Genomic DNA, 27,263 nt, shown 5'->3' with positions numbered 1-27,263 from the left:
GGGGTGCAGGAGGGGTGTGGGATGTGGCAGGGGGCTCAGGGCAGGGAATTGGGGTGCAGGAGGGGTGTGGGATGTGGCAGGGGGCTCAGGGCAGGGAGTTGGGGTGCAGGGTGCGGGCTCCAGCCCGGTGCCGCTTACCTAGAGCGGCTCTGGGGTGGCAGCAGCGCGCACCGGGGCTAGGGCAGGCTCCCTGCATGCCTGCCCTGGCCCCCGGCCCTGCGCTGCTCCGTTCCAGGAAGCAGCTGGAACCCTGTCCCTGCAGCCCCTGGGGGAGGGAGGGGGCTCAGGGTTCCGGGCGTGCGCTGCTCTTGCCGCTCCTCTAGGTATCTCCCACGAAACTCCCATAGGCCGTGGTTCCCTGTTCCCGGCCAATGGGAGCTGCGGGGTGCGGTGCCTGGAAGGAGGCAATGCAGGAGCCCTCTGCCTCCTTCCCCCCCCGGCCCGAAGGGGCGTGCTGCCAGCTGCTTCAGACAGCAGCGCGGGGCTCGCAACGCCACAGGGGGCAATCCTGTGGGTAGGCAGAGGGGCGGCGGGGGGAGCGTGGAGCTTGGCGGGCCACACGAGAGACCCCCGGGCCGCATGCAGCCTGCGGGCTGCGTGTTTGAGATCCTTGGTCTACAACATATACATGTGCAAGTATGCCTACAGGGTGGTGATTGGGAAATCCAGAGGGGCGGGGGGGGGGGGGGGGGGGGGGGGAGAGAAGGGAAATGACTGAAGTGTTAGGATGACTGATTAGGCTGGGAAGAAGTCAGTCCAAATATAACTATGTGGAGGCCTCACACCACATGTGTATGCTGAAGTCATGTGAGGCAGGCCTTGCAGTCTTAAAGCAATTGCTTCAGGGAGGGTGCTGTTGAAGTAAACATGACTTCAGGGGAGTTACTCCAGATTTATACATGTGCAAATGAGAGCAGAATTTGACTCAAAATGGTTAAGAATTTCTCTTCCATAATATATAAAGAACTCTGGAAGAGCAATTGCCTAACTTTAGTGACTTCAGATACTGATCAGCTTGTTGATCACTGCAGTTCTGTGCAGCCACCAATGATTTCCCTACCACCACCACCACCCCCAGTTTTGTGAACTAGTTACATGCCAATTTAGTGACTGTTTGGAAATTTGAATTGAAATTGAAACATTATTACACACTTTAAAAGCATATACTGTGTATGATAAAATACGTGTAGCTGAAAAAGTATAATAGATTTGAAAAGTATGAACATAGACTAGCTTCCTTATACAGCTGTTGTTTTTTATGACAATGTCAGTGCATTCATTTCGGTGATGTTGGCCAACCTAATAATTTCAAATGATGATTTGTAAGCAAAGTCTAAATGAGCTCTCCCTGACAGCTAGTGATGAGCTGGGGCTGGGGGGAAAGGCTTCAGGACCAGATTGTATTTACATTCACACCTAATCTACCGAGGTATCCAGCAAACAGAGCTGTGTTGCCCAAGTGATAGATTTTGGCTGGGGTTGGGTTACAAATCACTTGAATGCGTGGGGAGACAGGGGGAATGAAATGTTGTTGTTCTTATTGTATGAGTAAAGGGCAGTAGAACTGTACTTAGCCTGTGCTGATTGAGGGCATCAAGAGAGAGGGTGGGGACCTGTCCCTCTCCACTGTTTAAAGACAGAGCTGATTAGGCTCCATAGATAGTCTTTTGTTCTGTTAAGTGACCACTGCAGCTGAAATCACTGATAATCAGGTCTAAGTGCTTAGTCCTGCTGTGGGGACAGTGTTTCTGTGGAAGAGAGAGCCCAGACTGCACTAGCAACGAGGTTACCCCACTGAGAGCTCAGCTGAAATCACTGAGAGCTGGTGGAACCTCAAGAGACCAACTCGCAGAGGTCACAGTGGCAGGTGGCAGCAGAAGGTGACTGCGCAGGGCCATTGGCAACAGAGTGGTGGAGTGAACGGTAGCACAACAAACAGCAGTGGCCAGAGCAAACAGTGAGCAGCTGGAGGAACGAGCGAGGTGCCTTCTTGCCCCCGACCTGGGAGGTGTACTCACGTGAAAGCACCTCTGAACTCTGAGTCTCCACTGACCAAGGACAACACCGGTGAGTGGGGTGCGGTGGAGGGAAAAGTGAGGGGAACGTTAAATAAACATATGTTTGTTGGACTATATTTTAGTGACTTTGCTCCAGAATGCTAGATTTGTGACTGGGAATGGAAACTTATATAAATATGTTTCCTAGTAGGCCAAGATTTTTAAAATGCATTATTTGCCAAGGTTGTTATCTCACATCATTGCTATCTTAAGAGGTCATTATGTTGGGGAGTTTCTGTACTAAACATTTTTATTATTATAATTAATTTTTACGTAAGAATGGTCATACTGGGTCAGACCAATGGTCCATATAGCCCAGTATCCTGTCTTCCGCCAGTGGTCAAGGCCTGGTTCTTCAGAGGGAAATGAACAGAACAGGTAATCATCAAGTGATCCATCCCCTGTTGCCCATTCCCAGCTTCTGGCGAACAGGCTAGGGAAACTCAGAGCATGGTGTTGCATCCCTCCCCATCCTGGCTAATAGCCACTGATGGACCTATTCTCCAGGAATTTATCTAGTTCTTTTTTTAATCCTGTTATAGTTTTGGTCTTCACAGCATCCTCTGGCAAAGAGTTCCATGGGTTGACTTTATGTTGTGTGAAGAAGTACTTCCTTTTGTTTTTTTAAAACCTGCTGCCTATTAATTTCATTGGGTGACTGCTAGTTCTTGTGTTATGTGAAGGATTAAATAACATTTCCTTATTCACTTTTTTCACACCAGTCAAGATTTTATACACCTCTATCATATCCCTCCTTAGTCGTCTCTTTTCTAAGCTGAAAATTCCCAGTCATTTTAATTTCTCCTCCTGTTTCATACCCCTAATCATTTTAGTTGCCCATCTCTGTACCTTTTCCAATTCCAATGTATTTTTTGGGGGGATGGGGTGACGAGATCTGCACACAGTATTCAAGGTGTGCACGTACCATGGATTTATATAGAGGCAATATGATATTTTCTGTCATATTATCTATCCCTTTCTTAATGATTCCCAACATTCTGTTTGCTTTTTTGACTGCCACTGCACACTGAGTGGATGTTTTCAGAGAACTATCCACAATGACTCCAAGATCTCTTTCTTGAGTGGTAACAGCTAATTCAGACTCCATCATTTTGTATGTATAATTGAGATTGTTTTCCAATGTGCATTATTTTGCATTTATCAACATTGAATTTCATCTGCCATTTTGTTGCCCAGTCACCCAGTTTTGTGAGATCCCTTTGTAACTCTTCACAGTCTGCCTAGGACTTAACTCTCTTGAATAGTTTTGTATCATCTGCAAATTTTGCCACCTCACTGTTCACCCATTTTTCCAGATCATTTATGAATATGTTGAACAGTAATGGTCCCAGTACCGACCCCTCAGGGATACCACTATTTATCTCTCTCCATTCTGAAAACTGATAATTTATTCCTACCCTTTGTTTCCCATCTTTTAACCAGTTACTGATCCATGAGAGGACTTCCCTCTTGTCCCATGATGGCTTACTTTTCAAAAGTCAATTTAAATTAAATACATTTTTTTAAAAAAATTATATTTTTTTAGAAATCTAGACCTGTTATGTGTTTTGGTGTAACTTGCATTATCCTTATGTTAAATTTGCATTATCTTAACAAAACATTTACTTTATTCATATCTCTTTTATATGTTGCAGGTCAAAGTGAAAATGAAAAGACAAAAAACAATACAACAATTTTTCCACTCAAAGGCCTCCAAAACTAACCAAGGTGAAGAACACATCAAGAACCAAGAATATATCAACATGTCATCTGAAGGTTCAAGTGGTATCTCTACATCTGACCAACCTGAAGCATAAATACAGCTACCTACTGAAGAAACAGTGTCTCCAAAACCTAAAGGCAGTTCCCGATGTTTGTCGGTCAAAGTGTTCCCATTTATTAAAGTTACAAAAGATGGCTACTGGTGCACCTCTTGCAAAAAAGCTTACGAAGAAGGAAAGCTTCCCAATGCTATAATCGGTAAAAGTGGAGGAGCTTGGTTTGTCAAACCGATCAGCAAAGCCAATGCTGACAAACTACGTGAAAAGGCTGCAAAACACCAGGCCGCTGGAGTGCATCAACATGCAGAAAGCCTTATAAGCCCACTTTCAAAGCCAATTTTAGAAGTACTTAATGAGGCTGTTAAGAATGCTGGAGACACAACACAGTTCATGTGAACAAACATGGCTGTGGCATCCTACTTTCTATTTAAGCAAGAGATACCACACACTACAAACTGGAGGCCAATGTTAAGTGCATTGTCACTTGTTCATCCTAAAGTTGAACACTGGTTCCGAACAAGACCAGCAAATGCTCACTATCTTTCTGCAAGAAACTCAACTGACTGGCTAGAAGCATGCGGTGCAACAGTGAAAGACTCAACAGTTAAAAAAGTGAAGAACTCTCTCACCACATTCAAAAAATTTGCATACATTGCTGATGAATGCACCAATGCAAATGGACATCAAGTATTAAGTCATTGTGTACGTTATCTTGATGTCAGGGGTAGGCCAGTAGATGCATTTCTAGATGTTCAAGTTATAGAAGACACATCGGCTGCATCTGTGACAACCCACATCTTAGAAGAGTTAAATGCTTGTCAATTGGACCCCAAACAGATGGCTGCTTGTGCATTTGATGGAGCTGCAAACTTCTCTGGAAGACATGGTGGAGTACAAGATTTGCTCAGAGAAAAGTGTAACCCTAATCTCTCCTATACACACTGCAGAGGCCATCTACTACAGCTAGCACTAGTACGAGCTGCAGAATCTTCAAAAGACATTTAAAAAGCTATAAATTTCATGTCTTCGTTATATTCTTTTTTCAGCAAGAGTCCAAAAAGACTGAATATCTTGGAAAATATAGAAGATACACTGGGACTGAAGTTCAAATTAGTCCAACCTGCGAAAACCTGCTGGCTTTCTCATGAGCGATCCTTGGCTGTTGTCTTAAAATTACTCCAGCTGTTATTACTGGCTTTGGAAAGTATCTACCAAGATGGGATGGATCTAAGTAGTGAGGCTGGTGGATTACTTTTGCTACTACATTCAGAGAAGACTATTGCCATTCTCTCTCTCGTAAGTCTACTGTTGAAACCACTTGGGTCATTAAACAATGCCATCCAGGCATCTGCTACAACAGTAGTAGATCTTTGTCCAGCAACAGAAGCTATATTTGGATCAATCAGAGAGCTATCCATTGAAAAAGTACTGGAAGAAGCAAAGACTTCAGTCCAGAAGTTGACTAATTAAGGCATTTATATTGAATCCTTAAGTGAAGAAGACAAGAAGTGTTTGTTAAGACAACTGAAAAAGTACACAGACTTGATTCTTAAAAATCTACAACAGCGACTTCTAGATTCTACTCAACCTCTACGTAGCTTTTACAGATGCTTGTCCTATAAAACACCAACTGTTGAGTGGAGTGAGGCACTACCAGCAATGGGGCTGCCATGTGATCAGGACAGAATAGAGAATTTGAACACAGAGCGGAATATCATATGACAAATGAATGAAGATTTGATGTCAACTTCTTTTTTATCATCACTAGTGGCCCGACCCGATCTTTGTGTTCTGTTTCCTGGGATGAAAGAAGTAGGAATTCATCTCTTGCTACTCCCAGTCACAACAGCTACAGTTGAGCATTCTTTTTCATCATTGAATAGAATTTTGTGTTCTGAAAGAAGTCGCCTTCTGCCTGATCATGTGAATGAACTAATGAGCATATCAATTGAAGGAATGGAAGTATCGGACACACGAGAAGCCACCAAAGATGAACGCATTGCATTCAAGAAGTTAATTAACAGAGTTGTGCAAAATTATAACAAGAAATCAAGAAGGATGTAGATGTAGTGCTTCATAGAAGGCTTGAGTAGCCAACTTTAATTTGTGTGATGATTTTAAAACATGAGTTAAATCTAATAAAATGGTCATGAAACATTTTCCAGTTTTTACTATGGTGCCATACACCCCACCTTCACCCTCACAGTCTCACCTCTCATCGGCCCTGACACCCCCCCCATAAATTCAAACACTCCCCCCCCCAATTTCAATTCCTGGGGAAACCACTGGCAGCCTCACTGCTTGCTAGTAATCTGCCTACATACCCATTTTGTAGCTGCTGCTGAGTGGGTGGCAGGCAAGGCAGGGGGAGACCACCTTTGAGACAGAGAGAAAATTTAGGAAATCTTTGTGTGTTGCAATAGGAGGGAGGGAAAGTGGCTTTAAGATACTGCTTTGGAAACTTCTCGAGGCTAGATACTGGAAATAAAAAGGTCCCTGTAATAGCAGAGCTTGGTAGGAATAACAAAATCTCATTTAAGAAATATCATTTCTTCAGCTCTTGACTGAAGACAAGTTCGGCCTCTATAATCTTTGGTAGCAAAGTGCAGATTTTTCTCATTTCCAGAATATTATTGCAGTGCTGGGTCAGGAACTCTGTCTTCGTTGTCTTAATTAGAGCTTTACTTATGCATGCCTTTTAGATTTTGTCAGTGTCTGGCTAACGTAGCTTTTAACCTCCTTTCAATGTCAAATCTTACTGAACCATTTAACTTTACTTTGCATCAATTTTTCCACCATTACAGCCTTCATTTCAGCTAACTGCGTTTAGTTAATTTGATGCCATTTATTTGTACAGTGCCATTTATAGTCAAAGTATTTTAAGTTTTTTTTCTAAAACTACTGTACTTGTCTCAAGATTCAATTGAAAGTGTCTCAGAATTTAAGGAGTCCAATTTTATCTAATTTCCTTGTCATTCTCATTAGGCAAAGGGGCTGCAGAAGTGGAAAGGGGGAATTCATCTCTAGCACATTTAATTAGACTACACGTATGAAAAAGAGAACACTAAAACTAAAGATGTGCGGTCATGAAATGCCCTCCCCTCTCTGGTACTCATCTGTGTATCTATTACCCTGCTACGCTGAAGCCTGAGTTGGGAGGCATTTCTGGGAAAGGGGTTCCTAAGGACCAGCCAATCAGTTCCTTGAGATGTTATTTCTGGAAGAACCAAGTATGAAGAGGGAAATACCATCTGAGGTGGATGGGTGTTTGAAGAAGCCTTGGAAGTTACAATTATATCTTATATATTGCTCCTTTGGTAGATGTATACCCATCATTATTAACAAGAATGCATAAGGATCCATTCATTATTATATTGGTTGTTAAATAGCAATAACAGGGTGAGTGACTGGATGGAAGGGTACTGCTGTAGACATTTGAAGTCTTAGTGCCCCATAGGGGAGTTATCAACCAGGGGAATTGGGAGTGATGATTGTCTTGATTTCCTGCCAAAAAGGCACACTGCTCTTGGGAGGCAGTAGCACACTCAGGAGACCATGAGACCATGACTGAAAAGACATATTTTAGAATGTAGATACAGCAAAGTCTCATGCTCTGGAAGATGCTCTGGCACTACACCAGGGGTCGGCAATCTTTCAGAAGTGGTGTGCCGAGTCTTCATTTATTCACTCTAATTTAAGGTTTTGCATGCCAGTAATACATTTTAACATTTTTAGAAGGTCTCTTTCTATAAGTCTATAATATATAACTAAACTATTGTTGTATGTAAAGTAAATACGGTTTTTAAAATGTTTAAGAAGCTTCATTTAAAATTTAATTAAAATGCAGAGCCCCCCCGGACCAGTGGCCAGGACCCAGGCAGTGTGAGTGCCACTGAAAATCAGCTTGCGTGCCGCCTTTGGCACATGTGCCATAGGTTGCCTACCCCTGCACTACACAAATGACCCCTTCCCCTAAAAGCTGACTCCATCATGAACTCATGATTACCTGTATGATCTTGAATAGGCCCAGTTTTGCTAGTCAGCACTGACCACTTTAAATCCACTTGGCTGTCGTGTTCCCAGTGGCACAAAGTCTTGTGAGATCCCCAGCCAAATCCACAGTTGAAACCATATGCTGGCAACTCTGCAGGAACAGAGGAAGGTGGGGCAAGAAAAAGGATACAATTTATCAATATAACTTAGATATTTTATTTAAACAACAACAACAACAAATTACCTTGATTAATCTATGGAAATAACCACATCTACTTGAAATTCTGAGAAGCCCTTACAGATCAGGATTGCTAGGAAATAGCTAAAATAGCCTATTATTTCCAATAACTTATGTAGCTTTTTTCTGCTGGTTTTATGGGCCAGACTGTGGCAAGGAACCTCACTCATTTACAAGAGCCAGCCACAATGTGGCTAGGGAGCGAAGCCACTGCTCCATGCGGTAGTGGTATTCGCCTCAACAAAAGGACTGGGATGAGTGAACAGCAAGCAGATTTGGCTCTGTTAAGCGTGGAGGATCGGGTGGTGGACCTCCTGCTTCAGAATTCCACCTGGGAATCCAGCTGCAGCATGGCTCTTCCATACACTCCAACACAGGGGTTTTTAGGCTACGTCTACATTAGAAGCTAGGGGTGTGATTCCTCTGCTCTCCTCATTGAACTAGCATGAGTATAAATAGCAGTGCAGACATGGTAGCACTGGTAGTGGCAGCAGAGGCATGGCTGAGCCATGGTGAGTACAATCTGCTGTACTCAGCATGGCTCAGCTGTGCCTCCACTGCCGCTCCCATGGCAGCTACACTGCTATTTATACTCGTTCTAGCTCAATGTAGACACCAGCAGGAGACTCACATCCCTAGCTCGTAGTGTAGTAATAGCCTTAGATACAGCTAAGCCCTATGTGTGGTAATGCCAATGGCTTTACATTAAAATGCAAGAACAATTTCTTTCAACAGCATATACATGATAACTGACAATTCTCTGCCCACCCACATTTCCACTCACAACAATATATGTGATATAAATGTGCTTGAGGGTCACAAGGAAAAATTGTGCCAAAGCCACAAAATGAGAGTCTCTTAATTAGTGATGGGTGAAGCACATGGAGATTTGGTTTAGATAATCCATCAAAAATTCAGAGGATTATCTATGCTTCTGAGGCGGGCTACAAAACTGGTCTGAAAACCTCATAAGAAGAGGTTTTTAGGACTTCTGGTCCCAGGCAGAACCAGGAAGTGCAGAGAGGCTTGGAAATGGAAGAATAAAATAAAGCTAGTCAAATATTTTTGAATATATAAATATTTGGGTCCACTCTGATTTTATGTGACCTGATTAACTCATCTGCTCTTTGAGACATTATCAGATAACTTTTGTTGTAATACTTGTGGCTCAAAGAAGAAGCTGTTCCAATTTTTGCTAATCTTCATACCATAACATTTTGATCTGTGGAATAGCACACAATAAAATTTGGTTGTGAAAAACAACAACAAGTCAGAAACACTAATGAAAGGATTTGGGACAAACCCGGCTATAATAATAATGCAAACAACTCTGTAGGAAAGGCCTGCTGGCAATTACAGTACATAGATTTAGTAACAAACAGTTTCAGCATCTTTCAGGCAAGTTGGCCCACAAGATGGCAGCATTGAAATGGACAAATCAAAAATGAAAAGAAACAAATGTGGCCCACTGCCCACAAGTTCCGTGTAAAACAAGAGAAGTCTGGTATTATGGGGTTTATTATGGTCAGGATGAGATCATATCTTGTTTTCAGCTTCTCTTCAACTCTGCCCAAAGGTTTAATACAAAGCAGTTTTCAATGGAACTTGGAATTTGAATGGATAGATTTTACAAAAGATAGGGTGGAATTCTTTGCATTTCTGGTTTCCAAAAACTGTTTCAAAATCTGTTACACTGTGTCCCCTTTGGAAGAGGGGCTCATCTGAAGCAATGAAAACTCACAGTGGAATAACCCCCCACTCACAACAAAGTGACTGCTCAAAGGGCCAAATCCTGAAGTCGTTATTCAGTTGTCAGTCAGTCCTTATTCAGGAAAAGCTTCTATTAATTTCAATTAGAGTTTTGTGTGGGTAAGAACTAAGAACAGAGGGCCTCATGCTCCCATCAATATCAACTTGGGGACATGAGCTGTGCTCCTTTTCATTCTGATCTCTAACTCACAAGGAAAGCCAATGCAAATGCAATGCAGTACCTGCAGTATTACAGAGCTTCCCCTGCTTATTGTGAACCACCCTGTAGGGGAGGTACAGAAGGCAATTTCTGTTGAGGGAACCCTTGGAACCATAGCTCCTGAAGGATCCATGAAGTAATAATGGAGCTGGGTTGTAGAAGAGAGGCAAGGAGCAACTGGGTGGATTCCCTATTCCAGGGGATTCCCCCAGGCTCTTTTTGGACCAAAGGGATCCAAAGCTTGAAGGAGCAGAATTCCCAGTTTCTCCACAGAGCAGGGGGAGCATCTGGCCTGGAGGAAAGAACATGTAAGAAATGCCTTCCCACATAGGTTACTCTCACAGACAGTGGGGCTCTGAGTAACGATTAAAGGGATTAGGGCCTAAAAGGGGACACTCCAAAGTCAAGGGAAGTTTTTGAAGGAAGAGAGTCATGTTGTAATGATGTGAAAGTTTTTAAGTTAGCAAAAAATATCCTTTCACAGCTAAAGATGATGAGAAAGACAACTGTATCACATGGTGGTGACATCACATCCATGAAATAGGGCTTTAAAAAAGTAGAAGAAAAATGTTAAACAACATTTATTTGATTGAACCCCAAAGGTAGCATCATGCAAAGCTTGTGACATCCCTCACAACATACAAACTACTACACAGGAAAATTGTGATATACGCAGCACATCGGTCTGAAGCTATCACACAGTACAAAGAGACTGAAAAGACTGGGACTGTTTACTTTAGAAAGGAGACGAGTAACAGAGAACATGACAAAAGTATTGAACACATTGAATGGTCTAGAGAAAATTAATTAATTCAAAAAAAGAGTTCTGGAAGAGCTACAAAACCTCCTGCTTCAGGGTTTAAGTCAATCTCTAACTAGTAGGGATTCAGATGAGACCTTAATGGAGGGTACATTATCTAACATCTGCCTATTGTGGAGTTTCTTGCAACTTCCTCTGAAATATCTGGTGTTGGCCATTGTCAGAGACAGAATACTAGACTAGATGGACCCGGTCTGAACCAGTATGGCAATTTCTATATATCTGAGCTTTGGTGTGGTAGAGACCATGACTGGGGGTGAAAATGGGCTTCTTTTACCCAAATAGTACCACTGATTTCAATGGGCTACCTCTGGCTCACCTAACCCACAGGAGTAGTTCCACTGAAATTAATGAGACTCTTTTTGTGAGTTAGGCAATCAGGGTTTGGGCCAGTATATGCTTGCCGTTATTTGAAGTATTCCTTGCTCTGTCTCTATTGTTTTCTCAAAAATTGGCCTGGTGCTAACGCATATTTCAGAAAAGCAGAACAGCAGTGTGAGGGAAAGGCAAGACATTTCAGTGTATTTAGAAAAGAACTTAATGGGGAAGTGCCAGAATGGGCAGTAAAGAGATTAGGAGTTAAAAGGGCCCATAAAATGAGAAATGGACATTTTAGCTATAGACATTTGGCTGAGGAGCACCAAGTGTAGAGCTGATCTAAATCACACTGTCCAGGGTCCCGGAGGGTGATACAATAACTAGAGGTCAGCTACAGCCATTCCCCCAGGTACCCTATGTTGGCAGCTGTGAGAAAGGAAATGTAGACATTGTGACACTGGCTCTATGCCACTAGAAGATCCCCCTGAACTACAGTGATCCTCTCATGACTAGTTAAGCAATCGCTAGTTTTGCTTTGTATCAAAGGCATGGAGTAAACTGGCCATAGTGCAAATACATATCAGGTCGTATGTACTAGAAGCAATTGGTTATGTGTGGCAAAATCCCCACTCTTTAAAAATGTAGGTTTACGTGGTATGGAATTAAACCAATTTATCCACTCAGAAAGTAGCCAACGGCTGTACTTCTAGGCTACATCTTGCTCACAGCTGTAATCATCAATGCTGCATATGAACAAGCTAGTCATTTGAAAATCCAGCTGGGTGAGTGTCTTTCAAGTCCATTTATCTTTCTTGGGACACAGTCTGACATATTTCTATTGTTGCACCAACTGGAGGCAAGAAGGAGCAGAGGGGCATTCAGGACATGAAGAAAACTCTTCAGAGATGCTGTGAATCAGGGGTATCTGAACATTAAAATGGAAATTTATCAAAATAATTGGACCACGTCAATGCTGACATACTGGATCTGATTCTCATTTACAGTATTCTCATATACCACTCTGGCAGTGTAAAGCAGTCTTAAACTGGGAGTAAATTATATTTTCACACACTTTAAGGTCTTTTTTCACTACTATAGTGGTGTAAAGTTGCCCTAGTGTAAAGAGAATCAGACACACTGTACCTTAAAAATGTTTCTTGTCATAGCTCTTGACCCCTCATTTTCCCTGATGTATCTTTTGTAAACTAGTTATTACAGTTGCATGAAACAAAACATTTGATTTATTAACTTTCCTGATTTACACAGGGCTGTGCACACCGACTGAGCACATACAATGCAAATGCACAACCTGGTTTATGTGTCAATAGGCAAGAGTAGAGCATGCCACTTCGTTCTTTAAATCGGTTCCTTGCCACTGCAAGAGAGGTGTTTAAAAAGAACTGGGCTGACAAGGCACAGGAATGACACCTGTCAGGTGGTCTCCTTGGCAGGCAGGACTTTTAATGCTACATTAGATGTCTGGGTGACTCGACACTTTTACAGTTTTGCAAGCAGTTTAGATCCTTTCCTAAGAAAATTCAAACCTTTAAGCATTTTTGATACCATTCTTCTTTCCAACTTCTTTAGGACTCTCAGCCCCACTGACATCAATGGCAAAAGTCTCATTGATTTAAATAGAATCAGGACTGAATCCGAGGGCTCAGTTGTCTGCTGTACTGAATTTACACTTGGTGCAGCTGAGGAGAGGGGGTGGAGAAAGGTGGCTCTAAGTCACTCCCCCAATCCTGGGTCAGTGGGGGCTAAAGAGGTCCCTGGAATAACTTAGACCAACTTCAAAGCTAGTTTAAATTACACTGCTTGCAACCAGTAGCTGCAGAGGTTGGGGATCTGGATAGGGATCTTGCATTCTGCCTAACCCCATCCCTCCCAAACTTACTTGCCCCCTTTATGCCATTCCATGTCTAAAGCTAACCCTTATGACAACAGGACCGGGTGGTGGAGAGCCACTTACACTGCCTTCACATCACTAGAGATTTCCCCAATGTTAGGGAATATGCTCAGCTGCCCCTTTATGCAGCTTTTAAGGATGTCTTGCAGTGAGGCAGTGCAAAGATTCTAGAACTTTTGTTTTAATTTATAAACATTTTTTTCAGGTACCATCACTATTGTATCTGGCTGCCCAGGGCCGGCTTTAGGACCTGCAGGGCCCGATTCGAATACCCGGCGGCGGTCTGGGTCTTCGGCGGCACTTCGGCGGCGGGGGGTCTGCTCCGTGTCTTCCGCGGCACTGAAGGACCCCCCACCGCCGAAATGCCGCCGAAGACCCAGAGCGGACCGCTGCCGGGTGAGTAAAAAAAAATAAAAATTTAAAAAGGCGCCTAAGGCGCGGGGCCCTCTTAGTGCGGGGTCCGATTCCGGGGAATCGGTGGAATTGGCCTAAAGCCGGCCCTGTGGCTGCCCATCTGCCTGTGAGCCTTTGTTATGTGCTGCCACATGGAGAATTGGAGTTTGGGATCGGAGCTTATCCCTTATGCCGTGGGAGGAAGTAGTGCCTAGTGACACAAGTGACTCTGACTGAACAATGCAGGGAAATAACATTGGCAAGCTCCGAAGGGCGCTTCAGAGCAATGTCTTTAGCTGGAAAAATGCTGGCTCATCACAGGGCAAGAGAAGGCGGTGCTGGTGGGGGAGGGGAGCAGTAGAGAAAGACAATGATGGAATCCTGAAAGACTCTCCCCTGCCCTTGCCAAAAGTAGTCAGTCATATTACGGAACAGTCCACCGAAGCCAACAAGACTCAGCATAACTTGCAAGTGGAGCCGTGTGCAGAGTGGAAATTCCATTTCATGGAGGATTTTGAGATTTCCAAATTTGTTTTCATTCCCATATGGAACAAAATCCAAAAATTTCAAAATTCTCAGTGAAAGCAAATTAAAAAACAATCACTTTGGTTTGGTCAGAACGTTTTGTTACAATATATAATACACAATAAGGTTAGAAAGAAAAAATCATTTTGAAAGGAAAAATCAAAATGTTTCATTCTGAAAATGTCCTACTGGGATGTTTTAGACCCCCTCCCCCCCTTTTTACTCCAAAACAAAATGTTGACAGCATTGACATGATGTCACAAAGTGTTTAGATTTCGACAGAACAGCGTTTTCCAATGGATAACTGCTTCGTCAAACTTTTTCTGACCAGCTCTACCTGCAAGCTGGTTGTTCCCTCTAATTGAGGTGGTACAGGAGCAGGCAGGCAGAGCTGTCTGTCGAGATCCCATCTTGACTCGAAAGCAGGACATTGCTCAGAATAATACATGCCAACTAAACACACGCCTAGGACAAGGGCAACAAATTCTAAGGTGGGGGAAAGTTTTCACCTGTACAGCATGGGAACTCAGAAGTTAAGAACAAAAACAACCTCTAAACGAAGTCAATTTTGCTTCTTAATCAGGTCACCAGTGTCCTTAAGGAAGCATTCTAATTATTAACACAATTCTTTGTGCTTGAAGCAAAGCCTAATGGTGTCCTATTGTGGAGGAAACACTGATACACAGTTACACACCCTGTTAATAAATTACTTGGGAAACTGTGCCTGGCTGTGCTTTACTAAAGGAAATGGGAGTAACTAAACATTGACCTCCTCACCAGCCCACAATTATTAATGCAGAGCATTTAAAATTGCTGCTCATACTTTTAGGAGTTATTTTTTTTTAAAATTGTACAGGATATTAAAAATGTCCAGAACTCAAATGCTGTGAAGCCTGGGCTGTGAAGCAGGGGGAAGTAGCAAATGAAGGATTGTAAAAGCTGTTAGCTATTGTATTGATTAAGGAAAGATGACTTGCTGCCAGTGACAGCTCCTTTCCTCTTACTGCAAGTTTATGGTAGCAGTTTATATAACCCCATTTTGAAAGTACTTGCTAGAAAATAATATTGTAAACTTGCCAACTCTGTGGTGGAGAAAACTGGCAAATTTTGTTTGTCTTGGTTTTGCAGAATTGTGAGGGATGTCAATAGTGAATCTGCCATTGTGTCTGTTTGTTTTTTCATCTGGAGCTTGCAAACACAGTGTCACACATATGCTGCATTTAAACAGAGTTTGTGGTGTGATTAAGTTAGTTTAGTTTATAAATAGTATTGTCCCCATTAGGCATTTGCAGAAGGAAATCTTGCTGTCTACTGCATATACATGTGGATGAAAGGAGTTAAATATTTACTGTACAAAGCTCAGAGACCAGATGCTTCTTTACTTCAGAGACTTTTAGGGAACAGAAAGCCAGGAAGTGCTGCAATTCATTATTTTTGTCTTTGGCATGAGATTTTGGGTAAGGAATTTACTATATTTTTAATGACAAAATTTCTTTTTTATACCTGGCTGTACTGTACTGTCTATTACTGTCGGCCTTTCTGTAGTCAGCACTGTAGTACCACCTGAAAAATAAATTATACATGATATCACACGTGAAACAGGACAGTAAGACACAGCAATCATTAGGAAGTTTCTAAATATACATGTAAAATATTACTGAGATGTTTGTCTGGCTAAGCACATACATATGTGAATGTGCATGCATAAATCTCATACAGAGAGAGAGAGAGAGAGAAAGAGAGAGAGAGATCTGGTTTCCTTTATCAACACGATGAGAATAATAGAAAATAATAACAAACAGCACTTATAAGAAACCATTTACAAACACTAACTAATTAATGCTCACAACATTCACTGTGATTGTCCTCATTTTATAAATGGTGAAAATCAGGCAGAGAAGTGAAGTAACTTACAGCAAGTCACTGGCAGAGCAGGGCACTAGAATTCAGGACTTCCTAAAACCCACCTCTGCACTCACTCATCCATACTATGCTGCCTCCCAAATCAGGGATAGAAAAGATCTACATTAGGGAACCTAGTCCATCCCCAGCCACTGCAGGATCCTTCCCCAGCATTGTCTTACAGCTAAGTTGTGAGAAGAGTTCACATCAAAACTCCACAAGGCTCAGCTGGATTTGGGCTAGAATCTGACACAGACTTTGTGCCTGTGGAAGGGAAGAGATGGATGAAGAGCTTCTCTTATATCCCTACATGGACAGCCTGGATCTTGTGTTCAGGCACACATGATAGTGGAGAAACTATCCCACATGTTTTCTTCTTGGAGCAGGTAGGCAAGGAATGGGTGGAGCCTGGATTCCACCCTGCACTCAGTAATTTACTGCTGATGTCATCATATCAATAAAGGAAACAAAAAGTAAAGGAAGAGGAACGCTTGTTCAAGAAGCAATAGGCTGCCGAATCTCCCTTCCCTCACCAGCAAGTTTTACGTGTAAAAGAGATGAGGCCTAGGATGAGTTTTAATGAAATTGAATGCCCAAGCTATATTGGTTTTCTGTCTGAGCGAGTGATATAATAGAGAGTCTGATGATTATGCAGGAAGACACACAAATAATTTTGCTATATTCGGGGCCAAAGTGTACCAGGGAAGAATCTGGTCTAGAGTGTAATGACAGTTATATTGTCAGACAAGGTTATTTTGATACTCACATTTGTGTATATACTATCAAGCATGTGAATCAGACAGAGTTATACACCTGAGAATGTAAGCATTTCACATGCTAATTGAAAACTAGCAAAAGAAGAGAAGAAGCTGAAAAATCACCTCTTCACCTGTCCAGTATCCATAGTGGGGCTGGGGCACACAATTTACACAGCATAAAATGTTCCTTTTATACATTTTGAAAAAGTGCTCAAATAATTAAATTAGTGTCATTACATGTTTGTGTTATGTCTACTATATCCATGAAATACCATGTGTCTGAACAGGGCCTAGCACAAGGGGCAAGCTTTATATAAAAAGGCAGTGTAGTGCAGTGGAAATAGAGCACTGGACTGAGAGCCAGGAGACCTGGTTCTGTTCCCTCCCCAAGTGGCCCGGCACTTAGGGAAGACTGAAGGCTGCATCACTGTGTTGGATGGTTCAGACTGCTCCCTGTGGTGTATCGTAGCGTTGGCCAGTGTGGATACTTGGGGCCATGGCCTATATCCTCCTGCCCCCAGAGGCATACGGGGGTGCAGTTCCTTTCTCCCTGGAGAGCAGGGACTGTGAATATGAGTGAACAGGGAAGCTCTTTGTGTGCTCCTTCCTTCTTCTCCCCACCCCTAAGACTGGGCACCTGAGCCACTCACCATCTGCTCCTAAACTTGAGCCTTGCAACTAGGGGCCCCAGTCGAATATCATCACAGAAGGCCCCAGATTTCTTTGAATCAGCTCTGGAGATATATGCATGCAAGAAATCCAAAGGTTTACTGATGCTGAAAGCTTTCTGAACTATTTAGCAGTCAGATGGTATTTCCTTATTTCAGATTCACCGCTTTGGCTATTTTCAAAAGAATAAAAATCAGCTGGGATACTGTGATTTGAAAAGCAGGGACTGTGACTGTGCAGTGTCACTTCTGCTCAGAAGATCTGTATTTTTTAACTATGAATAAAACCCTCTGTTTGCAACTTGTGTTTACAGGAAATACAGAGAAGGCTCAGAAGGAGATGGATGCTGAAAGTGCAGGTTTTTCGCATCTGCTCTTGACTGCTTCCAATGCCGCCCCCCCCAACTATCTGGTTATCCAAAGTGCTCTCAGACAGAGTGCCAAATTTAAGCCATATTTTATATAATGGATATAGGAAGCAATACAGATTTTGTAGGCTAACCATGGAAGGGAGTGATAGTGCAATAACTTAATAAGCCCTGTTGGTCTAGGTGTAGGTGTATATTTCTGCTAACCGAGGGCCCTTTCCAATAGACCAGAAACATAATCCTCTGAGATACGTACGCCCCAGAAATATACCTAAGCTGACTATGCAGCCCCAATGTATGCAGAGGGAAGGCGGCTCTATGCAGGGCCGGCTCTGGCTTTTTTGCCGCCCCAGGCAAAAAAGCCTCCGGCCGGCCGCCCCCCCCCCCCCCCCGGGGGGGGGGGCGGGAGGGCGGCCGGAGCCCCGGGGGGAGGGCGGCGAGCCCCGGCAGGGGCTCCGCTCTTCCCCCGGCGGCCGGGGGGAGGGCGCCGGGGGTGAGGGCGGCCGGAGCCCTGGGAGGAGGGGCGAGCCCCGGCGGGGGCTCTGCTCTCCCCCCGGCGGCCGGAGCCCTGGGAGGAGGGCGGCGAGCCCCGGCCGGGGCTCGGCTCTCCCGTGGGCCAGAGCGCAGGGGGCAGGGCGCCGGGTGGGAGGGCGGCCAGAGCGCCGGGGGGAGGGTGGCGAGCCCAGCCGTGGCCCTGCTCTCCCCGGCGGCCGGAGCGCCGCACCGCCCCTCTCCCGGTGCCGCCCCAAGCACAAGCTTGGTGGGCTGGTGCCTGGAGCCGGCCCTGGCTCTATGTACAAGAACAAAAAAGAAACATAAACACTCTGGTCTGTGGCTATATGAGCCCACCGCAAAGCACTGCTTTGGATTCTTTGTCTTCCTATCTCTATGCTGCTGGGGGCATCCCGAAGAAGTTAGCAGTCATCCCCTGTGTTGGAGGGATGGTGGAGAAGAGCTAGATCATGTGTGAATGTGTGTGTTTGTTTACTCAATGGCTTCCTGGGAAAGGGCAATGGCTGAGCGGGGAATCCTGCCCCAGATGGCAAGCTCCCCTTGGTATCAGAATAAAACTTCTCCTAAAGGTCTGTGCAGGATTTTTTTCCTAAGGGAAAGTGAAATAGGGCATTTGATTAGATGCAATTCTTGGTCCAAAAATGCCCTATCTGCCTGCTAGTCACTATTGTTTGCCTCAAAAATTACACAGTGGAGAAAACAATCAAAAGTATTGTCACATATAAAATGCAGATGCCTATGTTGTGACAGTGCAGACAATACAAACTGCATACCAATGTCCATTCATCATGAGTGATTCAATCAAGACAGACATTTAGCTGGTAATTGGTGATCAACATGAACTAAAATGAGGCTGCAATGGAATGAGGATGGTTTCTGCACCTGTCAGTTGGTAGTCATCACCTGTTCCGCTGTGACAGTTTGCCTGGTCATCATCACACTCATCCACAGGATTGCCCTCTGTAGTGGTAGGGACTGATGTAGGTGCTGAAACAAAATCCCAGGGTTACTCAAAATGTAATCTGGAGACTTGTCATAGTCTCAGCTGCACGATTTTGATGAACAAAGTATACTGTGCTTCATGTGCTACAGTAGGTGAAAAGAATCACCTTGCATTTCCTTGCTAGGATCTGTTCACTGCCCCCCTCCCCTGCACCCTTTAACCTCCCATTAAGAGTGTTTGATCTGAAATGCAGGGAGGGAATGGGGGATACATAGTATCATCCTTCTATTATTTACAATTTGATGAGTGATATGCTCCTACTAATGAAGGGTGAAATCCGGCAGAGTAGAGGTCAGGGCAAGTGGGAGGGGAAGAGAGGAGGTGCTGTATTTGGTACAAGAGCCATCCTTTTGCTGCAGAGCAGGGTGCCTGTGGGTGCACCTGTGAGAGGGAATGCTCTGAAAAGGAGCGGCATGACTGGTGCATACTCACTTGCTACATACCACATACGTCACTAGTGGCCTACCTCTGGGCCATACCATGTCCCTTGGGGGAGTGGAATGCGGGCCTGTGCAGAAGCCTGTGTTAAGGGGAAGAATGAGGCAGAGGGAGCCCTTTTTTCTACAGAGCAGGGTATTTACTTCACATTCAGGAGAGGGACTCCACTGCCCAATGGGCCCATGCACCACAGCCACAGGCATGCATGATCTCTCATTAGGGAGGCAGGCCCAGGACTCTGCTAGCCAGCCCATACACATCAGTCAGCAGCATGCACTAGCCTGGGGGACATCCTTGCATTAGCCTGGGGGACAACCACTTGCTCTTTTTCTGATCAGCAGCTAAATGTGTCCCACCATGAGTTTCCAGCAGGCCTCTCCGGCAAGATCCTGCCCTGGCTTGATCATAGGATTTATCTCCAGGATCCCTTGTTCCCATTTAGCTCCAGCACCAGCCAGGACAAAATTTGATGTTTAGGATTATGCTGATCTGAATTTAGTCCTCCCTTCCTTGAAATATTAATTAAGCAAATATTAATCCTTGAAAATTTTAAACCAATATTAATCCACCCACTCTTCTGATTACTGTTTTAAGCATCATGCTGGTATTTGTATAACTAAAATATTAAAAATGGTGGGCAACACATAACTGCTCCCTTCAGAGCCTGTGTGGGAGAGGAACTGTCTGAGTATAGGCAGGGTAACAGTGACAGGAAAGCATGATTATCGATGCTCTTGCTATTGCTGAATTTGCAGGTCTGAGGGTTATTTTTTTAAAGATATTCATAAATACGAGACATTAATGATGTCAGTAGCTCCTGCTGGCCACATGATTTGCTTATGGCTGGTGATGATATTCTGATAGCCACTGCCTATCCAATAAAGGTCTGACCTTTTGTTATTATGATTAAGAGCTGTGATTTGTGAAAGGTGCCAGAAAACGTAGCTAAAACCCAATGTCCACCGAACAAACAGTGATAACAACTGGGAAATCACAAAACCCAGACACCAGACACACTGTTTAAACATAAGATTTAGATTTTATATCAGGAGTGTGTAGCTATGCCGGGTGCAGTTAGCTGGCTCAATGTAATCAGCACAGGGAGCTTGATTCAAGCTTTTATCTACTCTGGAATATTACTATTTTCAGTAACAACTGGTCACTGTACTCAAAGCCCCTGCAGTAATGTGTGTCTCTCTTGGACTCCTCCCTCCTCTGCATTAGACCACAGAGCTGGCCAGCCATGCCAGGTGCAGGTTATGCAGTCCCTTTGTATGCCAGAAACTCCAGGATGGATTGAGGTTCCTCTAGCACAGGGGTAGGCAACCTATGGCACACGTGCCGAAGGCGGCACGCGAGCTGATTTTCAGTGGCACTCACGCTGCCTGGGTCCTGGCCACCAGTCTGGGGGTCTCTGCATTTTTATTTAATTTTAAATGAAGCTTCTTAAACATTTTAAAAACCTTATTTACTTTACATACTACAATAGTTTAGTTATATATTATAGACTTATAGAAAGAGATCTTCTAAAAACGTTAAAATGTATTACTGGCACGCGAAACCTTAAATTAGAGTGAATAAATGAAGACTCGGCACACCACTTCTGAAAGGTTGCCGACCCCTGCTCTAGCAGCTCCATTTTGGATGAGACATGGTGGATCCACAGGGCCCGTGTGCAGGCCTGTGCCTTAAAGGCACACTATAGCTCTAGTTACATACAAGAACTGGTCTCTACATAACTGAAGTACACAGTTAGGATTGCCAATTCTGACTGAAGATATTCCGGGAGATTTTTCCCTCCAACATGACGTAATGTCATTTTCTTAAAATATCCTATTAAAATCTCCCGGATTGCTTTCAATAGTCACCAGGAGATCAGTGCCGATGCCGGGAGACTGCAGGCCAATCCTGGAGGGTTGGCAACCCTATAGACAGTTCATCTATTCCCTAAGTCAGATATGTCTCTCTATGAATCCCTTCACTGGCTTCCTCTAGCCTTCTGAATCAAGTTCAAGCTTCTTATCTTGACCTTGAGGACCTGGTATAATCCCACTTTTGCCTGCATTTCAGCTCTTATTTCATCCTAACCTCTCTGAATGCCCTGCTTGCATGCAAACCTTCCTGCTAATCATTCCCATTGAATCCTTCTCCCGCTCATATTGTTGTGACTTCTTCTGTGTCTCCTTTCCTATTACCATTTATATCCCTTCTTTGGCTAGTCAATTCTGCTGGTCAGGACAGGATAGTGTGGTGGAGCCATGGACCCACTTCTTCACCACTTTTGGAGTGGCTAGTAATTCTAATGGCACTCACCCTTGTGTTCAGGTGAGCATAAAGACTGTGATTGTGCTCAGCCCTTGAATCAATGAATACATAGAAGGGAGAGTCTTTATGCCCTCCCACTTTCCTTCTGAGTAGAGTACTATGTAGTCTGGTGTGTCTGATTTAGGGTTTGATTCTGTTCCTATGAACATCATTAGCAAAACTGCCATTGAGTTCAATGGGAGAATGATTGCACACATAGACAGCAAGGGCCTTTTGGGCAAGTATTGCATCTTCTCTCTTTGATCAAAAGCAAGGGCGATGACCTGCAGGAACTGAGAACTCCCATAGGAATTGAGAATGGCCCCAGAAACAGAACTCCCTCCAACTTCATCACTTTGCAGGCCAAGTGTGAATCACACTTCTTCAACCTGGCTTTCACAAATAACAGCATATAGCTCATCAGCTTTAACAACCACACTTTCCACACATTCCCCTGGGGAATGGAATAGAGAAGGAACCACATGTCATATACTTGTTGCTTTAATTTATCTTCGGAAGGTGCTCAGATACCACTGTAATAGGACTAGTATAAGAACCTCAATAGACTTGAATAGTGGTGCTTCATAAATATTAATAAGAATAATGCAGAAGATCAGCAGCTTTATGGTTTGTAACGGCCACCCTACTGCACTATCATCCATCATATAAGATGACCAAATGCACATCACTTTTTTGGTATAACAGAAATAAAGCCATTGTGATACTGCAGGGCACTGTTGCAGGATTGATCCCTCGACTTTGCTTGGCCTGGCCATCTATCATTTAGGTGCCTGATCAGAACTGGGGTCTTGATTAGCAAAAAGCCCAAACAAACAAAAAACAATGACAACCACTCAACAAATCTATCAAACCCACCACAGTGGATAACATGATGCCTACCTTGCAGAAAGTGTCCTCATCATCTTATTTTGTGTAAATCTGCCTCCCCATTCTTAGAAGCCTTCTCTTCCTGTGTCATGTCATATAACTAACCTCAATTGCAAACCACTTGGGGGTAGGGACACATCTTTGGTCTCTCTGAAAAGTGCTGCACACCCCTCTTGTGTAATATACAAGTAATCCTGAGGTTGCGTAAAGGAGCAGAAGACTCTGTGCAGTGAGACCATCACAAGGATTCACAAAAGGAATTGTGGAAAGAATAATATATAACTTAGTGCCACAGACATATTCAAATGTCCTTAGTGAGGGTGCTGACCGGGCCAAGAAACAGAACTGATGGCAGTTACTAAAGGAAGAGTCCCATGTGCTACTCCTATGGGAGCAGCTGTGCTCAGCAGTAGTCCAAGCCAGAGTGTATCTTTATGAAAATAATTAATACAATTCATTCATCTCTGTCAGAGCAATTACCTTCAAATTCACAGCCCAGTAGTTCCATTCTCAGCCCCAGTCCTCCATGTGTGGCTCTCTCAGGGTAGACGCGGATTAATCTGGTTGTTATGGGTTCAAAAGTCCGTAGCTCAGGCGTATCATAGTTGGTGTTGCCTTCAAAAGTCTGCAAGGCATGACAAATGCTGATTGTTAAAAAAAAAATGATCGCTTTCAACAATTGTATTTTTTTCTTTAGGTCTCTAGCATTTGAATTGGATGAGAAGTAGGCCAAATCCTACCAATTTAATAAGTGCCTGACATTCCTTTCTTAAATGAGGAAGGAACATGTAGTTGAAGCTTCTCTGAAAAGTGACACATTTCATTTTTCATAAACTCAGTAGCAACCAATCTATCAGGGTCATAACAGGAGCTGAGTGTCTAATGAGACATGTTTTTAAATGACACTCTGATCTGGGGTTTTACTGGGTGACATTTTCAGCACTTCATGGGGGGAAAATGACTGAGGAAAAGATCCTGTCACCTTTTAAGTAGTTATAATAATAACCCAACTATTCAAGAGAAAACTTCAATCTGATTTCCCCTAGTGACAGAGTCAGAGTTTCATAAGTTATAGTTATTTCAAAAAGGTGTAAATTAAACTCCAGGAGCAGTAGCTGCAAGAGTTCTTCCAGTGAAACTGGTCTTGAATAAGAACAAAGAAAACTACCTACTGACAGAGTTGCAAAGAGTACCCAACAGAATCTAAGAGGGCAAAGCAGGTTGATGGACATGTATTTGGGACAAAAATCTCATCTCTCAGCAGCATTGTGGATCCCTTAGCTATACTGCAGCTTTCAACTGCTTGTGACTCCTGCTGATGTCAGTGAAATGGAAGTTCTGTATATAGATCAAGTTATTACTATTTATTATTTGTATTTCATCAATACCTAAAGGCACCAATTGTGATCAGGGTCCCATTGTGCTAGATCAGGGGTCGGCAACCTTTCAGAGGTGGTGTGCCGAGTCTTCATTTATTCACTCTAATTTAAGGTTTTGTGTGCCAGTAATACATTTTAACGTTTTTAGAAGGTCTCTTTCTATAAGTCTATAATATATAACTAAACTATTGTTGTATGTAAAGTAAATAAGGTTTTTAAAATGTTTAAGAAGCTTCATTTAAAATTAAATTAAAATGCAGAGCCCCCCGGACCAGTGGCCAGGACCTGGGCAGTGTGAGTGCCACTGAAAATCAGCTCGCGTGCCGCCTTCGGCACGCGTGCCATAGGTTGCCTACCCCTGTGCTAGATGCTATCCACAGACAGCAAATACACAGTAAACAACAGTTCCTGACATGAACTTACATTCCAAGTATAGAGAATAAAGGGTAGGAAAAAGGAAATATTATTTGCATTTTACAGATGGGGAACAGAGTATTAAGTGCCCAGAATCATACAGGAGATCTGTAGCATTGTCAGAAATGGAACCCAGATCTCCTGAATTCCAGCATTACTCATAAAATGATTTCACTGAAGTACAGGATAGACAAAAGAACAGAGCAACAAATTGTGTGTAAGGCAGCTGAGAGTTTATTGCATAAGAACTGGCTGAATCGCAATACTAATCAAAATCTCCTTTGAACTGGAATCCAAATTTGAGATTATGGTGACATTTAAGGGAACTTCCAGCTCTCAGTCATTCAGGATGAAGCTTTGTTTTTGCATTGATAAGAAAAGCAGCTGCCAGATACCCTTCTTATTTGGATGAGACCACAACTCAACATACAGCACTTTCCAGCTAGTGATCCAAAGGCAGACAAAGCAAAGGCTGCAGGAAAAGCTGATATTGTATTTCAATGCAGGGATAGGCCACAGGAAAAACTGATTATTGATTTTTTTTCACTGTAATTCTAAAAATGCCACCTGTTTTTGGTTTAAGTTTCTATATAGTAAATCAGTGGCTCCCAACCCTTTTTGGCAACTGTACAAGTTTACTCGACTGAGACTTTGGCTGTACCAGCTAGTGCCCTGCTGCTTCCTATTCAATTGTGCATGGTCTAACCCACAATTAATCTTGGGCTGTTTGGAGCGTTTGAGAGACTGGCTTTGGAGCACACCAAGCCTTATTGTGGAGTGAACTAGGCACAGTTAAATGGGTGGTGTACATATGCATATGCAAGGCCTTGCAATAAATTATTATTCTAGAGGACATGCTTCTGCTCCTTTTCAAATCAATCACAGCAAAATCTGGCCCTAAAGTGGGGAGTTGAGTCTTGAGTATCAGTCACAAAAAAACAATAGTACCAATAATGGTAAATATACCAATAGCTGGGATTACTGGGATTAAGAGCTGCTTATAAAAATGACATGACCCTCACTCTCTATGGGAGACTGGATTTCTGAGATTTCTTTCAAAGAGCACTAGGTCGGCTAGTGTTCTGAGAGGATTCAGAAGATTTCTGTCAGGAATGGGTACTCAGAAGGCACTGCGATTTGTATCTAATTAATTTACAATTATTAAGGCTTTCTTTTTATATTTGTATATTAATACAGCTCAAAAGGTCAGAGTAGCTACCTACTGTATGAGAAAGAATATGACAAGCCATTTTATGTGTAAAAGTAGGCAGACATGTGTTATCTAAGGAATCCTGACTTCCCTTTTAATAATAGTCTTAATAGCAACATATAATAATGAAAACTGTGTTATAAAAGACATCAGTACTCAGCACTGACACCTAGGCATTAGAATTTAATAGGCATCTAGAATTATATCGAATCATAATTATATTGAATCATTGTCTTTTGTAGTATAGACCTGCCTGTGATTCAGTTTTGATTGTTCATTTCCAACACACACCACTCTTCTTTGCAGGGGCGGAGGAAGGCGCATACAACAAAACATGATTGTGAGTTGTGTCTTTCATACAGGCTGTCCCATAAAATGCTTTATTTGGTTACAAAGATAAACAATAACTCAGTAAAAGGGAAGCTAATAAGTGTTGGAAAGAGAGAAAAGATATAATCCTTAATGACATTTTAAAAACAAAGTCAGCCCAGCAGATGGATTAAGGAAGATTGTTCCAGGTGGCAGGAGATGCAAACGAGAAGATTCTTGCAGCATCAGTGGCCAGAAAGCATGGAAGGAGAGTGAGAAGGTCAGTAGTAGATGAGTAGAAGGAGTCAGGAGGGAGAATGGAAAAAGAGAGAGAAGCTTTATGATGTAGGTAGGAGCAAGTCCACGGCTGGGGGGTTACACAGAAGCAGGGCAAACATAAATTGAATCCTAAAATGAGTGGGGAGACAATGAAGTTGCCTATGGATTGAAGTGATATATGTTTCTTTGTACATTTGAGGTGGGTGGAGACATGCTGGAGTCTGGAAGAGCTGGAAATTGAGGAGACCATGGAGAAGAGAATTATAATAGTCCAAGTGAAATGAGATGAAGGCATGGATGGGGAGATAGAGTAAAAGAGGTGGTAGACATAGGACAGTGTTTTATACCCATGATATATACTGCTGATCCACTTAGCTTTTCAGAATTCTTTCTTTACTTGTATAGCATGCAATTGTTTTTCAAAGTCAAGATTTTACCCAAGTGAAAATGATGTGTTTCATTTCATAAAACAGGGATGTTTCCAATCCACTTTCATGCTGGGACTCAATATAGCTAGCATTCCGTACAGTCCAGCTTTATTAACATTTTTAAAATAATACATTCATGTATTAACATTTTAAATCCATCAGTTTCCCAAATCCTAGGATTTATCAGATTCCCTTTTAATAAAACTTTTTCTAAGGAAGAAAATGTTTTGAATTTTTGGGGAGGATTTTACTGTTATAAAACACAACATTTTAAAAAAAGCCATTAATCTGGGAAGTTAATTTCTGATAGCAATGAAAGCTCTGGATGGACTTAAATGGGTTAGCTAGCATTCTTTTTTTGTCAGCATTGTTAGCTTTTGACAACGATGGCAAGTACTT

The 27,263-nt window shown here is 42.9% G+C and overlaps 1 protein-coding gene across 1 annotated transcript in view; it reads right to left on the bottom strand.

Annotated features, from left to right (window-relative positions):
- NRP1 (neuropilin 1) overlaps positions 1–27,263 on the bottom strand; it is a 71,214-nt gene that overhangs the window by 10,184 nt on the left and 33,767 nt on the right. The window contains 4 exon segments of the mRNA XM_029911621.1: positions 7,845–7,982; positions 15,507–15,566; positions 19,116–19,199; positions 23,326–23,470. Coding sequence (XP_029767481.1) covers positions 7,845–7,982; positions 15,507–15,566; positions 19,116–19,199; positions 23,326–23,470 — 427 coding nt within the window.

The sequence above is a fragment of the Terrapene carolina genome, unplaced genomic scaffold (assembly GCF_002925995.2).
Source record: "Terrapene carolina triunguis isolate 2854851 unplaced genomic scaffold, T_m_triunguis-2.0 Scaffold111, whole genome shotgun sequence".
NCBI lineage: Eukaryota > Metazoa > Chordata > Testudines > Emydidae > Terrapene > Terrapene triunguis.
This window is presented reverse-complemented; position numbering and strand designations above follow the sequence as displayed.